Source organism: Triturus cristatus, chromosome 10, assembly GCF_964204655.1.
Source record: "Triturus cristatus chromosome 10, aTriCri1.1, whole genome shotgun sequence".
Lineage (NCBI taxonomy): Eukaryota > Metazoa > Chordata > Amphibia > Caudata > Salamandridae > Triturus > Triturus cristatus.
In genome coordinates, this window is record NC_140593.1 from 308,887,087 (window position 1) to 308,902,718 (window position 15,632).

Here is a 15,632-nt window from a genome sequence, read left to right on the forward strand (position 1 = left end):
TTAGTGCAAGATCAACAAAACAGGACATCAATTTCTTTTTAGTCGGTGGCAGTAGAGCCATAGCATAAATGGGGGAGAATTTGATGTTAATATCTGTAATGTCTTTCAAGAGACGGAGGACCTCCGACAAACAGCCAGTTACTACTGGGCATCCCCATATCAATGTGTAGAATTCCCACTCCTGCTAGGCAACTTCTGGGGCATTCAGACAAGGTGTTAGGTAAAAAGGCATTGAGCATGCCTGGGGTGAGGTATGCCCATTATTGTATATAGTAGTGAATTAATTTAAACAGCGCATTGCAGGAAATGTTTGGCGCTGCATTCGAATTTTAGCCCAGTCCCCCTAAGAGATCAGAGTTTTCATATCCTCCATTCAACTATATTTGAGCTGTGTGAGTGATTGGGTCATGTCTGCTCATACTACTTGGTATATGCCTGACAACAGTCCGTACATTGCCTCTGTACAACAAAGGAACTGGTCAGCTGGTGTGTTGGAGGTTCGGCTTCCACCCTCCCCCATTGTTGTTACATGGTCGCCAGCACCGCGCCATGTGGCAAGGAATGCCTCCCCGGGACATCATATCTTATCTTAAGACGTCAAAGTTTAGTGGATCGCCACCCTAAAACAGGTCACCAACCGTCTCGATCCCGATGTCCACCTAACCCTGCAGCCGCCCACTATGTTCTTTGTGTGTTAGAGCACCCAGAGCCAGTAGCTGAATTGTGGGTGAATAGGGCACAGAGGTGTGAAACTTCTGGAGCACATGGATTAAGTAGTGTCTAATTACTGTCAAGTCACTGTGATCACCAGGGGCAATTCTTTTGGGGTTCAGAAGCAGGGCAAGCAATATGGCTGGGGCTGGGGTGTCAGGCGTGCCCCTGGCCACCCAATCTGTTTTCTGGCCCATCACAGGTACCACTGTAGGAGTGCCACCAAATAATATGATTAAAAATTCTGGGCCCCCATTCTCCCATCTGAGGTCTGGTGAATCAATTTAGTCAGAGCCACTCGTCGCCATTTCCTGCCCCATATCAAGTCCACTGGGAGGGTCAGTTTATGTGTCGTCCAGAGGTGTCTCCAAAAGGACTCAGTAGTCCACTGCCTGATCTGGGTCTTCCTACCTGTTCCCGAGAAAGAGCAGCATAACGTCTGCTTATAGTAAGAAGTGATGTGTGACTCTGCAGGTGGATTTCCATGTAAAATGGTGTCCCAGTCGTGCCCTACTTGCCAGTAGTTCCACTACTATTCCAAATAATAATGGGAACAGGGGTCATCCAAGTCTGGTATACATTTCCACTGAATACTGATTGGAGGTTGTCCATCCATTTCTGACCCTGGCAAAAGAGAGGGGAGCACAGAAGTCACGCCCAGTTAAGGAGTCCCTGTCCCATCCTCGCCATGACAGCACAGAGGTAGTCCCATTCAAAGCTATCAAAGGCATTATTGATGACTTAACCATGAGTGCAGCTTCCGCTGATTCAGTAGAATGGCCAACAATCTTTTGAAATTCAATGCCATATTTCAGCTTGGGAGGAACCCATTTTCGTCAGGGAGGATAGGATTTTGCATTTGAGTGAAGTGTCTTTTGGCCAGAAAGCCATTAAGCATCTTATAATCAACATTCAGCATTGACAGTGGTTGGTAGGCCGTCATGTCTGTGGCGATTCTCCCTAGTTTAAGCAAAGGAATTAAAAGAGCTTGTCCCATGTACCTCAGGAGGCAGTGTGACTCCAGTGATTTATAATACAGGGCGGCCAGACAGGGAGCAAGTATCTCTATATAAGTTGTGTAAAACTTTACCAGGAGGCCATCTGTGCCTGGTACTTTACCCCGAGCCATTCTCCTCACCTCTGCTCTAATCACCGCCACTGATATTTCCACTCCCAATTCCCCAGCAGCCTCTGGCTGGAGGAAGTGGATGGGTTGGCCCTTTAAAAATGCAGTATTTTGTCTTTCCTGTTCCACCGATTGCTACAATACAGTCTGGTGTAGTAATCCACAAAGGCCTGGTTTATCTGATCCTGCTTGTGGAGCCTCGTGCCCTGGGGTGTATCTATTTCTAGAATTCACCCTTTTGTTACGGGTGGCTAACCTTGCTAGTAGGATTCCGGCTTTATTCCGTTTGGAGTGTGCTTGAATGATATATTCTTTGTGGTCAAAATAGTGGAGACATGCAATGATTTTGGCAAGAGCTTCTTTATAATCGAGCAGTGCCCTCTGCACCTCTGGTTTCCCGGGTCTATCTTGTTCCAGCCATCTCTATGTTGTTTTCTGGGTGAAAACCTCCTTCACCAGTTTGACGAACTCCCACTGCCTCCTAAATGCCTTGGCCATGCAACACTACTTTAAATGTCACCCACTAGGCCAGTACAGAGGGGGTGGTGCCATTATTGTTGATAAAGTATTGTTGGATGTTTTCACCTACGTGTTGCTGAAAAAGGGGTCGTCCAGGCTATTGGTTTTAAGTTGCCAGCTTGGAATAGAGGTTTGTGTTTTAGCCCAGGATAAGGTCAAAAGGAGTGGGATTTAGTCAGAGATGGTCCTAGTTACGTATTCTGTTATGGACAGGGAATCTAACATATCCGGTGAGCATAGAAATGTGTTAAGGCAGACACGAAGATTATAGAGGTCAGAAAGGTACCAGTAGTCATTAACCTACTGCCATGCATTTATGAGTCTCAGCACCGGCCAGGAGGAGAATTTCTTTGCTAGGTGAGCAATTTGAGAATCCCATAGAAGCAGTGAGTGATCTAAGGCGGAGTCCGCCACATAGTAGAAGTCCTCTCCTATGAGGACCGCTCAGGAATGAGAGGGATAAATATGTGAGCCAGAGTGTATGGAATGTTCCCTGGTCCATGTTTGGGGCATAAACATTCACAATCATGATATGCCTGCCCCCTAGATAGCTGCTAAAGATAGTATATCGCTCCTCGGTATCCAACTTCTCTTGAAGGAACTGAAATGGTACTCCAGTTTTCACCCAAATCAGCGTCTTCTTGGCAAAGGAGGAGTATTCCGTAAATATAGCGTGACCTCATCATCATTTTCACAGCACTGTTCCCATACATTTATTTAAGTGTCTTTCCTGCAATAGAGCAATATGCACCCCTCTCCATTTCAGGTAGGCCTGGACTTAATATCTTTTAGCCATATTATTAAGTCCACAGACGTTCCAGGATATAATTTTGTACGTGTTGTACTTTTCTGCCATTTATGAATCCCTCCCTCTGGTTCGTCCCTAGTCCGACCTGATCACCCGCCCAGTCACACGTTTCTCATCAGGTTCGATGTGTACCTAAGGCAATGACAACCACAATAACGAAACCCATGAATTCCAACTCCCCATCACCAGGATAGAAAGGCAACATCCGCCCATTCAAACATTATGAAAGAGCTAATATACTAGTAATCAATGGTGCCTACTACCTGTCACGACGAGATATTAGTCAGCATGTATGACGGATGAAAGATGCACTACATCTCCCAGACTGCCTATAGGGCAGCCTATCCTTGTCCTTCCTCTCTGTTTTCCCTTCCCTATGTAACCGCCCCTCTCCTGGGAATCGGGGCTTGTCACCTGGAGTATCAGCTTAACGAAGATACCACAGAACGCTCTACAGACCTCCAGCCGTTCCGGAAGAACGGATTCCCTTATCGTCCGTTGGTATACTTGATCCAGCCTGAGCCTCACCAGACGGACAGCGGTACCTGCGCATCGATACGCGACCGCTTTCATGACCGCCACACTAGAGCGACTCTCGCTGTACGCTCACCCCGTACTTCGCTGTGATCTGCCTAAGGCGGCGTAAAGATATATTGGACCCCGGGCGGCTGCCCGAGCTTCACGGTGCCACCAGTTAAGGCACTCAGTACGAGACTATCACCCTGCCTAGAAGAGCCGGTACAAGGCTCGTATTCCTTTGTTTTATGCGCGAGTTGCGCGTACCTTTTGTGTTTCCACCTTTCGGATCATAGAGGCTCGGATACTACTCACCAGCACGAGAAGTGCTTCTCTTTTCCTTTTTTTGCCAGCCAGGAACACAGAGCCGTTGAGAGGCTCTGATCCCCTGCGCATGCGCGAAGAGCGCTCACCTTACTTTGACTATTCAGAGGAGGAGCCTCGGACTCCTAATAAACCTAGTCCCGTTTTTGGGACAAACTTAGTTCCCTTGCAACCAAGCGCGGAGCGCGCATCTCCCTACTTTTTTGGCCTACATCAGACTCCTGGATTGTGTTAACAAACACTGCTGCTGCTTCCTGCTCCCTGGTGGTTCCCGAGGTGGAGATAAGTAGCGCAACCCCATTGTTGGTTCCTGATATCAGTGGTTATCCTTCCAGGCCCCAAAGATTCACGAATGCTTGTGGCAAATACAGTGAGTAAGTGTAACCCTTTTTATTAATCATTTCATACACTGTGGAAGCAGAGATAGGGTCCTCACTAACTTTCCTTGTGTGTGTCTTTCTGCAGGAACACAGGGAGATTGGGAGTATGATTGTGCCGATTCCCGAGTGCCATCCACAGTCCATAGCTGCCGCTGCCTTGTTATTTTGGTTATCCCTTTTTCCCTTTCCCCCCTTCTGCGGCATCAACTGTGGAGGACTTATGTACTAATACTCGCAGGTGTGCCGCACAAAGGGGAAAGGGTTACTCACGTCCATCATCGCTCCTGCTGTACCAAGCTTGAGGTTAGTTCCTACTCTCTGTTGTGACCCTACCTTAGTGGCGGTGGAGGTCTAGCTAGGATGGGCAGTCCCAACAATATCACTTACCATCTGGCTATGTCAGTATATATGACGTGCTTGTGGTGTATTCCAATTTCCAGCAAAGCTTTCAGGGTGTAAGTTTGCCAGCAAGGGGTTCCACTCTATGTATGGCAGGTGAGCCGTGGGGAGGCGCTTCGACAATTGGTATCTTTCAGTCCAGTAAGGATCTGTGTCCGCTTCTGGTCTTCCACTGGCCAGTAGTCTGATGCCCACAATTCATAATCAGCTAGTAGGATGCTTCTTTGCCAGTTTACTGCGTTGCGTCCTCTCAGTGTTGTGGTGTGCCCCTCTCCCGCAGGTTTAGGCCTGGGTGTTTGGAGCTGGCATGGCAGGCCAGGTAAAGTCCTTGCTGCACCCCCTAGCAGAGTCAGTCTTTCCGCTCCCTCTGGGGGACTCAGTCTGGGGCTGAGGGATGTCACGTGGCACCAGCCCCTGCAGGGTGGGGAATTGATAAGGTTCTGGGGCCTGGCGGCAGCGTCTGCAGTGGATGTCTTATCAGACAGCCAGGTGGAAGCTTTCTTTGTTGTACTAGTCGGGGAGTGGAGTAGATCTCTGCTCAGATGTCTTGGCGCAGGACAGAGGGCTGCTGCGGTGCACAGGCTCTCATGGCAAGGTCACTCGACAACCGGTTGCGCCTCTTCCCTCCCAGGCATCGCCTGCAGGCACAGCATCCACAGTGCTAGTAGTCAGGAGCGGCCCATGCAGGTAAGAGCGGTGAGCGGTGTGGGGGGACTCGACAGAAGACGATGAGGGAAAATCAAATAAATATTTAATTTTCCCTCGTCGTCGTCTGTCGAGTCCCCCCCACCCACCCCGCCCCACGGTTCTTACTTGCATGGGCTGCTCCTGCTGGCAGTTCTGGCCTGAGGCCTCCTTAGTACCTACGTAGTGAGTAGGGGCATGGGCATCCATCTGCTAGAGTGACTTGGAGGCCACCATTTTTGGAAAGGCAACTCTGAGTCAGACAGCACCTGCAGCCCCATCTGGGGGTGTGCAGTCTTGGGGGCAGTCACTTCGCTCCAAGGAGCGCCCACAAACTCAGGGAGAAGGGGGTGTGACTCAGAGTGCCGGAGATGGGCAGGATGGAGCTGGATGTAAGGGCCTCGGCGAAGCTGTGTGGCTGCCTACTGTATCAGCATCAGGCCAAGCCCCCACCAAATGATGCAGGTTTACCTGTGAATGGTGATTCCGAGCTATGTTGGGCAGTATGGGGGATATCATACAGTTATGGTACTACCAAATGGTAAACCTCAATGGTTATCCCCTTTTAGACAGTTTTACACAAGCAAAGTCCATCAGATTACATGTGTAGAAATTTAGGAGACTATCACACTAAATCCAGAGAAAGAGACAACAAAGATGTGTTGCTCAAGAAGTACAAACCAAAGAGCACCCTCCTTTTATAGGTTATGTTACCCACATCTGTTTTATGATATTTGCCAGTGACAGAAATCAAAGACCGCTAATGCCTTCTGTGCCATTCTCATAATTAATCCTGCAATATATGACATTCTATTCACACAGGAAGGTGGGAAAGAAGAAGAGTGGAGTTGACATTTAGTGTGACTACTGATCTCAACCCACAATTCCGAGGTATGTCGAATCAGATGTAAGTGATGCCTGCATATGACATTATACATACACCTTGCACTTGCGATGCATCAGTTGCCAATCTTGTAGTTAAAGCCCCGGTGCTGTTTTTAGGGTCATCAAAATAGCCGACATCCTAAAATCAATGAGACACAGTAAGTTGCATTATTGAACTCTTTCACTAGGACACATAAAAATAAATAATAAGAAATATGCATTTGCTCATCTCACTAATGCTTTGTAGTAGACATGATTTGACTGATAAACCTATCACAAAGTCTCTGACATGTTGTTCTTATTTGCTTAGTGAGGCTCACTTTGGTTTAGAAACACTCAGAGCTAGGGGCAGATAGTGTTGCTGAGATTAACAAGGTTCTTGATCAGAAAGTGATTCCCGAATACTTCACCCCATTTATGTTACTGTTATTTGTACAGTGCATTGACCTAACCTGGCTGCATATGTGCATCGATAAGATAAGGTATACCTTGCAGTACCTGAGAGTCAGTATGCTTTGCTGTGGGGTTCGAGGAAACTTGGAAGCCAAAGCTCTTACAATACAGAGCATTAGCACATGTAAAGATGAGTAGGATAAGCATGCCAACGTTAATAAGGTAAGATTGGAGTGGGTAGACTAGAGGTATAAGAGCCTATTGGTGCTGTTTTTTTGAGTGTTTGACTTTTGGTGGTACATGAATGGGGTGTGGATCTGAAGGGCAATGAGAATGGGTAGTGTCATGAAGGGCAGCTGGCAAGAAAGTGGAGAGCACACTTTAAATGTTGTGCTGAGAGTGACACATTGGCAATGGGTTGGTCTTTGCTGCTGAAGTGGATGTGGATAAAAACAACATGCAAGCAGGAAATGTGTGTATTTGTGTGCCTCTAGAAGCAGAAAAAAGTGAACGCGGCATGCATCTTTTATCACTGTGTTATGTTACTCATTTTTCGTATAACAGGTTTCAACAATTCCTTGGCCTCTCGGTGCAATTCTGAGTTCCAATGTGCAGAACATCGTCTGCAGATGTCTAGCTTTTCCAAAGGAGTATTATTCATTATAGGGTCTTGTGACCTTCAACCAAACACGTGTGAATGTATTTAAGGGGTCATTTATTGGAGATTATAGAAGTGGTTTTTATCATTGCATTGGTTTCATGAGTATTGAGCCTTATGAATTGATACTGAATCTAGGCGCGACCAGCGTTTTTTGACTGCTCAGTGAAGTGCTCATGTTAGAATCACCATGCCCCAGAGTGCAGACCAATGTCTCTCAATCTCATGCATATCAGGGCTGACATGGTCCTACTTAAGCTTCTGTGCCGCATATCCAAGTGTAGTTGTCCTTGTATGTCCTTGCTTCTGTGAGTCGCCCCCGCCCCACTACCATCTCTGCAGGTGTAAGTGCCATTGTCCTGTCAGTGTCTATGCATGTCTACTTTAAGTGTTAGAATGATATGATTCTACCCTATATATTGGCCAGTAAAATTATTTTTTAGTTTTTCTAGTGATTCTGAAAAAAGTGTAATAGTGATCCATGAAATGTCATGGAAAAGCACTAAGTGTTTTTAAAATACCTCTAACACACTACGAATCCCATAGTGTCATGCTTCATCATAGGGGTCTTCCCGTCCCTCTACGGGGTGGGGCGTGCTGCAACCTACGGATACGCGGGAGCACAGTTGTTGTGAAAATAGGCTATGTGTAGTGTAGGAGTGAGAGTGGTAGGGTCTGTGAAAGATACAAAGAAATTAAAAATTCCCTGGCTAGTAGAAAAAAAAATTTTATTCACTTCCCTAGCTGGAAACATTAGAAATGGGGATGTGTAGGGGGTATACTTTAATGCGATGCCCCCTACTGGGTCAACATGTTTAGTAAGCAGTCCCCACTGCTTTACTCGTCAGGACCTAGTGTGATCCCTACTGCACTCAAAATATATTCCTTGTTTATATATGTTGTATGCCTATCTTTCAAAAGCCAACCTGCAAAAATAAGCAAGTCTGAAAAAATGGGGGTAGAATAGCCCCTAGTAGTTTCAACAACCAATTTGGTATCTGAAATGATAAAAAAACACGGAGTAAACAACCTGTTTGATTGTTTATCTAAACACATCACCATAACGTGGAATCACACTGTTAGGCAAATTCTTATGATATATTTTTCTACAGTTTCTGAAGCTCTGCACTTCTTTATGATAACCGGTGATTGTGCTGTCCGCTCTTTCCTAACTTAATGTTAGTTTGCTGAAAACACACACTTAAAAAGACAAAACAAAACACACACACACTCGTACGTACTTTCCCGTTTCATACAGCCCGGGGCCACTGTCAGGATATAATTAATCATACATCCAGAAGTGCAGAAACGCTGAGAAATGAAAAAATGTGCTTGTCATAGCTAGTTTCAATCATAATGGCAAAAAATTATCCCCTAAGAGCAAATATGTACCTACACTACTTGGAATGATAAACAAGCTTCATGAGCTTGCACCGAAGGGGAGGTTGCATTGAATTAATCACTGTTGGTAAAGTGAGAAATCACATAACATTAGTGTTGACTGATCTCACCGTGAGTTCAAAGTGAGATCGCAAAGACTTGTGAATGTTAAATAAACGAGCCGGGTTTAAAGACTTGGCTCGAGTATTACGCACATGAAAAAGGATATGCCCTCGCCTCTAAATACCACCGTGCAGCTCCGTGGAACGTTTTGAATTCGTTCGCACAGAGTATCCGGTTTCTTATTTTCTCATTTCCCTCTTTTCAATCGGATCGGTCATTTCCCGCCGATCCAGGAAGTGCTTTTTTCATCATAGCATCGGCACAGAGGGAGCGGCCATCTTTGATTTTTCTTATGCTCTAGTCTTTTTTGGAAAGCGGGTTCGCGGGTTTACCTTCAATTAACATTGGATAAATACTCTGTGCGAACGCATTCAAAACGTTCCACGGAGCTGCACGGAGGTATTTAGTGGCAAGGGCATATCCTTTTTCATGTGAGTAAGACTCGAGCCAAGTCTTTAAACCCGGCTCGTTTATTTAACATTCACAGGTCTCTGCGATCTCACTTTGAACACACGATGAGATCAGTAAACACTAATGTTATGTGATTTCTCACTTTACCAACAGTGATTAATTCAAGGCAACCTCCCCTTCGGTGCAAGCTCATGAAGCCTGACTATCATTCCAAGTAGTGTATGTACATATTTGCTCTTACGGGATAATGTTTTGCCATTATGATTGAAACTAGCTATGACAAGCACATTTTTTCATTTCTCAGCATGTCTGCACTTCCGGATGTATGATTGATTATATCCTGACAGTGCCCCCGGACTGTATGAAACGGGAAAGTATGTACGAGTGTGTGTGTGTGTTTTGTTTTGTCTTTTTAAGTGTGTGTTTTCAGCAAACTAACATTAAGTTAAGAAATAGCGGACAGCACAATCACCGGTTATCATAAAGAAGTGCAGAGCTTCAGAAACTGTAGAAAAATATATCACAAGAATTTGCCTAAAATTGTGATTCCAAGTTATGGTGATGTGTTTAGATAAACAATCAAACAGGTTGATTACTCCGTGTTTTTTTTTTAATCATTTCAGGTACCAAATTGGTTGTTGAAACTACTAGGGGCTATTCTACCCCCATTTTTTCAGACTTGCTTATTTTTGCAGGTTGGCTTTTGAAAGATAGGCATATAACATATATATACAAGGATTATATTTTGAGTGCAGTAGGGATCACACTAGGTCCTGACGAGTAAAGCAGTGGGGAGTGCTTATGAAACATGTTGACCCAGTAGGGGGCATCGCATTAAAGTATACCCCCTACACATCCCCATTTTCAATGTTTCCAGCTAGGGAAGTGATTACAATTTGTTTTTTCCACTCGCCAGGGAATTTTAAATTTCTTTGTATCTTTCAAAGACCCTACCACTCTCACGCCTACAGTACACTAGCCTATTTTCACAACAACAGTGCTCCCGCGTATCCGTAGGTTGCAGCACGGCCCGCCCCGTAGAGGGACGGAAAGACCCCTATGATGAAGCATGACAGTATGGGATTTGTAGTGTGTGAGGGGTATTTTAAAAACACTTAGTGCTTTTCCATGACATTACATGGATCACTATTACACTTTTTTCAGAATCACTAGAAAAACTAAAAAATAATTTTACTGGCCAATATATAGGGTAGAATCATATTGTTTATGATAAGTTGAACAGGAGGTAGATTCTATATTTATACCTCTTTACTCCCTACCCCATTTGTTATTTTTTCAAAGGAACATGACAATCTGAAAATGTAAATAAACAAAACACTTATATACAGCACCTGTCTTAAAATTGCTTTGAAAGCCATGTATCGCAGCCTCATTGTAAGAATCTCTCCGGCTTTGCCAAATGTGAATCCCTGTTTAAGAGAAGAAACATGCATAAGAAAAGTGCAGTACTTGCTTACAGATCTCTCGTGTACAAAACCTTCAATTTTAGTGCCACATATTTTAAAATGTGACTGTGTTCCCAACGCCCGTGCTATGCTGGCAGACTCTTGAGCTATTACTTCAATATGTGGCCATCATTAACATTCTTGACTGAGAGTAAAGTCTCCACATTTTTTAATCATGGATTCAAAAGCATCAAATTGTTTCAAAATTAAACGTTATATTGGGGCACCCCTATACCAATTACAATCTGAGTGCGAGAAAGAAGCATAAATAATGTGTTCCACAGTCCTTGTTTTCCACGATTTGAATGCATTTATTTTAGACCCTTTCGATGAAACATGCTTCAAATACAGCTATTATATCCATAGTGAAACACATGTTCAGTCAACATGTGTTTTGCGGTTACCAACTGCATTTTTATGCTATACAACACTGGAGAAGGGAGACTACGAGGCTCGTGGAGAAATTCTGATCTCCCTTAATAACAGGAAACTGTATCATAGGTTGCGTTTAAAATGGATGTCATTTTTCCAATTAACACGGGCATGGATCAAAACTGAAGATCAGTTCTTGTGTTTATATTAATTCCATAAACAGGAAGGTGAATCAATAACCTCACATGGTCATGTACCAACAGCACCAGTAGACATCGAACTGCTATACTCATTCAAAATATAACTCACCTACAGGACTGAAGTACTATTCCCATCACAAACCAGTGATGAGCAAATTGCACACCGACTGGCTTGCGGCATGGGATCTATTTTTGTAATGCAGCTTATGCTCTAATAGGTCATATAGCTAATTACATTCGGAAGCAGTTTTATATTGATTGCCTTATTACATATTGATTAAGCAGGTCCCAGTTTGAGATCTCCCCGTGTTTGGCTGGTCACTGAAGGGAAAGGTTTTTTCCCGGATTGAATAGTGCTTCTTTTTTATAATTCAGAGAAAACGTTTTGGCGGACACCGAGGAAAGCAGGCAGTGACATCTGCTACCCCCAAGCCTGCCAACAGGATTCCCAAAGAGGAAGATGACCCACAGGGACACAGTACCCTTTGAGAATCTAATACACCCCAGCTGAGATGTTGTCACCTAATCGATGGTTCGCGCCTAAAAACGACGACGCAAATCATTGATAGATTTCTCTCTGAATAGCAAATATAGGGTAGCTCCTTTTCATGCCCCCACCTATTTGTGACTTGCACAGGGTCGCTAAGACACTTTTACAGTCCGAAAAACGTATTTGACTAGTAAAAGGGATTTTGTAACCAGTAAGAAGGAATTCTGCTGTTGCAAACCATGTGATTTTTACGAGTCAATCTTTGCGACCGCAAAATATCAGACCTTAAAGTTGTATTCGAGGCAACATTAGAAAAAGTCCGGATGAAGGCGAGCTTCTCCTATCTTAATGGCACAAAAATAAGGTCCTGGTTATTGGCAGAAGATGACCTCCAACATCATTTCACCCAGGAATGGGCGCAACCTGAAATTGACAAAGTTCAGGCAGTAAAATCATGGGGTCAGGCTATTGGGAAAACAGATACATGGAGCCACATGCGTGAAGCTATTTTGCATTCGCAAAAGGGCCGATTCGTAGACTTGACCCGTTTGCAAACGTAAAAATGGCTTTTCCTATGTACCATACCGTATTTTGCGATTCGGTAACCTATTACCGAATGGCAAAATAGGTTAGTAATTCGCTATTAGGAAGGGGCGTGTTTAGGGCATCCCTTCCTAATACCGAATCGCAGCAGTATGTAAGAAGGGTTCGTGACCGGAATGTGGTTGAAAAACATTCATATTTTACCACGAACTTCACGGTGGTAGTAACCCATTCACAAATGGGAAGGGGGCGGCAAGGGACCCCTTCCCCTTTGTGAATGGTGGCGAAAATGTTTTTTAAAGAGCAGGCCGTGGCTCCACGGACCCCTTCCTGCTCTTAAAAAATGAGAAAACTTTTCATTTTTTTCAATAAAACGCAAATTCTTTTTTTTTAAGGAAGACGTGCTGCATTGAAAAAAAAGGATTGCTTTGTTGAAAAGCAATCACGGACATGTTGATCTTCTGACCCAGCAGGCCACCATCCCCGTGATTTTAGAGATTCCTAATGGGGCACAAATTGTAAACTACCTCATTAATATTAATGAGGTAGGTCGATTCGCGACCCCTTAGGAATCGGTACTGAAACTCTTGGAGTTTCATACATGAGGAATAGCGGTTATCTAATTGCGATTTGCAGAAAATCAAGATTAGGTCATCACTATTCCTAATGTTGATACACGCTAAAAATGATTTTTAATGAAACTTCCAGACTTTTGGGAGTGGTATTACAGATCAATGTCTAAGGCAGGTACACTACCTTTCTGGACACCTTTTTTTTCCTACATCAATTATTCTGAATTAACCGAAACATTACATGTAATGCACTATAAAACTCCAAAACAAATATTTTTTTATTTCCTAGCATTGATTTGCACATTAAGTGACATCACTGGTTTCCCGTAAATACTGCCTTGAAAAGAAAGGCAAGCAGACTTAATTTCCCATCATCCATCTCCCCAGGACATAACATAATTTTCCTGCCATCTCCCTACTTCAATCAATTTCTCAGGGTATCCCACTCCTGGGTGTCTCCAGCAAAGGGTAGAGGCAGGCAAGGGCACCACAAGGTTGGACCCCTCCTCAACCTCATTGACACACTCAACATGGAAAAGCATGTTGAGTGAGGACCCCTCCTCAACCTTACTGACACACTCAACATGGAAAAGCATGCCACCAAACCAACATTCTCAATCTTTTCTCAACAACAATCCAATGCAAACCATCCATGTCCCTGGACTGGGCCGACCACGTTGTCATCCCCTTTCCCCTGTTCAGCATCCTACAAAGAAACCGAGGTCAACCTAAAAGAGAAGACAAAACCTTCAGATCCTTCAAACAGTACTCCATTAACAAACTAATGCTTCAACCGATTCCAGGGCACCTCCAGGTGCCATAAGACCGCTATCACAAGTAATACTCCAAGTTACCACACTATTTCTGTTGGAACTGGCCCTCTCCCCAAACCTTTTGCCTTTACCCTCCACCTTTTATTGCTGAATCCGTTGCTGTTGGCCTTAGGACTCTCTGCATTTTACCACTGCCAACCAGTGTTAATGTGCATGTCCTCACTCCCCTAAACATGGTTTAATTGGCTTATACCCAATTACCATATTTAATTTACTTATACGTTCCTTCTAGAGTGGTATATCATATATCCAGGGCCTGTAAATTAAATGCTAACAGTGGGCCTAAAGCACTTAATGTGACACCCACTTAAACAGCACCTTACAACATGTCCCAGGCCTGCCACTGCACTCTGGATGCAGTTTTAAACTGCTATATCCACTTGGTATTAAAAACCCCTTGCCAAGCCTCAAACACAACTTTTACTACACATAAGGGACCCCTAAGGTAGGCTCTAGGTAGCCCATAGGCCCGTGTTAAAAGGTTGGACATGTACATTTAAGTTTTGCATGTCCTGGTAGTGAAAAGCTACACCTCCTATAGGATAACATTGGAGATTCCTTATTACATTTAATAAGCTGTAATTACCAATTGGGAGCAGGTAGCTATCTCATGCATATGGCTATGAAATTGTAATGAAAACCCTACTTAATAGTAAAGTAGGGTTTTTTATTAAAATTTTGAAAATGCAGTTTTTAGAAAGATGGCATTTTTCTTCCCTTAGCCCTTCTGTGCCTGTAGCCTGGCCTGGGTCACTTGACTAGGTGTAACTGGGAAACCTTGTGAATTCCTCCCAGACAGTCAAAAAATAGAGGGACAAGGTGTGCCTGAATGCTCCATCTGCTGTCAGGATGGGGGGCGGAGCTGAGCACGGCCCCACTTGCAACTGAGTAGCCTGTGCTCTTCCTTCTCACAAATGGCCTAAAACCTACCTGTTGTTACTGCACCCAGCTTGGAGCCAGGGCAGGGAACACAGAAAATGTCATACACTTCTAAGAGAAGCTTATCCCATAATTCAGAAAGAGGCACCTTGGTATAACAAGCATTTGCAATGCAATAGGTCTCGCATTACTGAAAGTTTGAGCTAGTGGCGTTGCTTTACTACCTGCAACACCAATAGCTCAAACTTTCAGTAATGCGAGACCTATTGCATTGCAAATGCTTGTTTCTTATTCTCTTTGTAGTTAATTTTTTTGTCTTCTACTATCCTGGCTTCTTACGCGTGTTGACACTTCTATTGTTCAGTTTTTAAGCTGGGAGTGGTGTGGTATTTGTTTCTACTCTTCATAAATCTGTATTTTCAGCAGAACATAATGCGAGTTACATGGTTCACGTGTTGATTTTTCTTGTGGGCTTGGCACATTTTAAAGCTCTTAGAGGCAAGCCGGATCACTGACATTGTTTGGCTTGCCCACTTCTAAGATATAGAACCACAAGATGGGAGTGTGGTGACAGAAAAGCAGGAAACGATTCCCATCAGATGAGTTCTTTCAGTCCTGTAAGCTGAGAAAAACCCATAAATTCTACACAGCCTTAGAAGCATTCGTTAGAACACATTTGCAATTGAAGCTGAAAATATGCATTTGCGGGTAGGAAAGGAGTATTTGTGGCTGTGAGACAACCCTGGACAAGCAGCTAAAAGGGAACAGAGCTGATGTTGAGCGTGGGGTTCTAACACAAAGAAGCCCAAGTGGATGGGCATAATTTAGGATACTGTTGCAGGCAGCAGGGAACTCCCTGGGAGAACTGATCTCACAAGTCACATTGGCAGCCTGGGGTCTATGTGTACATAAACAAATAGTTAAGGGAGTAGAGACTACCGTTCATAGGAAAACAAGGGA

General features: G+C 44.1%; 1 protein-coding gene across 1 annotated transcript in view; it reads right to left on the reverse strand.

Annotated features, from left to right (window-relative positions):
- The window catches only part of LOC146789359 (ATP-dependent translocase ABCB1-like), a 502,439-nt gene that overhangs the window by 124,196 nt on the left and 362,611 nt on the right, over positions 1–15,632 (reverse strand). The window contains exons 19-20 of the mRNA XM_085631305.1: positions 10,670–10,747; positions 6,408–6,491 (exon numbers count right to left, since the gene is read on the reverse strand). Coding sequence (XP_085487431.1) covers positions 6,408–6,491; positions 10,670–10,747 — 162 coding nt within the window. The remainder of the gene's footprint in view (positions 1–6,407; positions 6,492–10,669; positions 10,748–15,632) is intronic.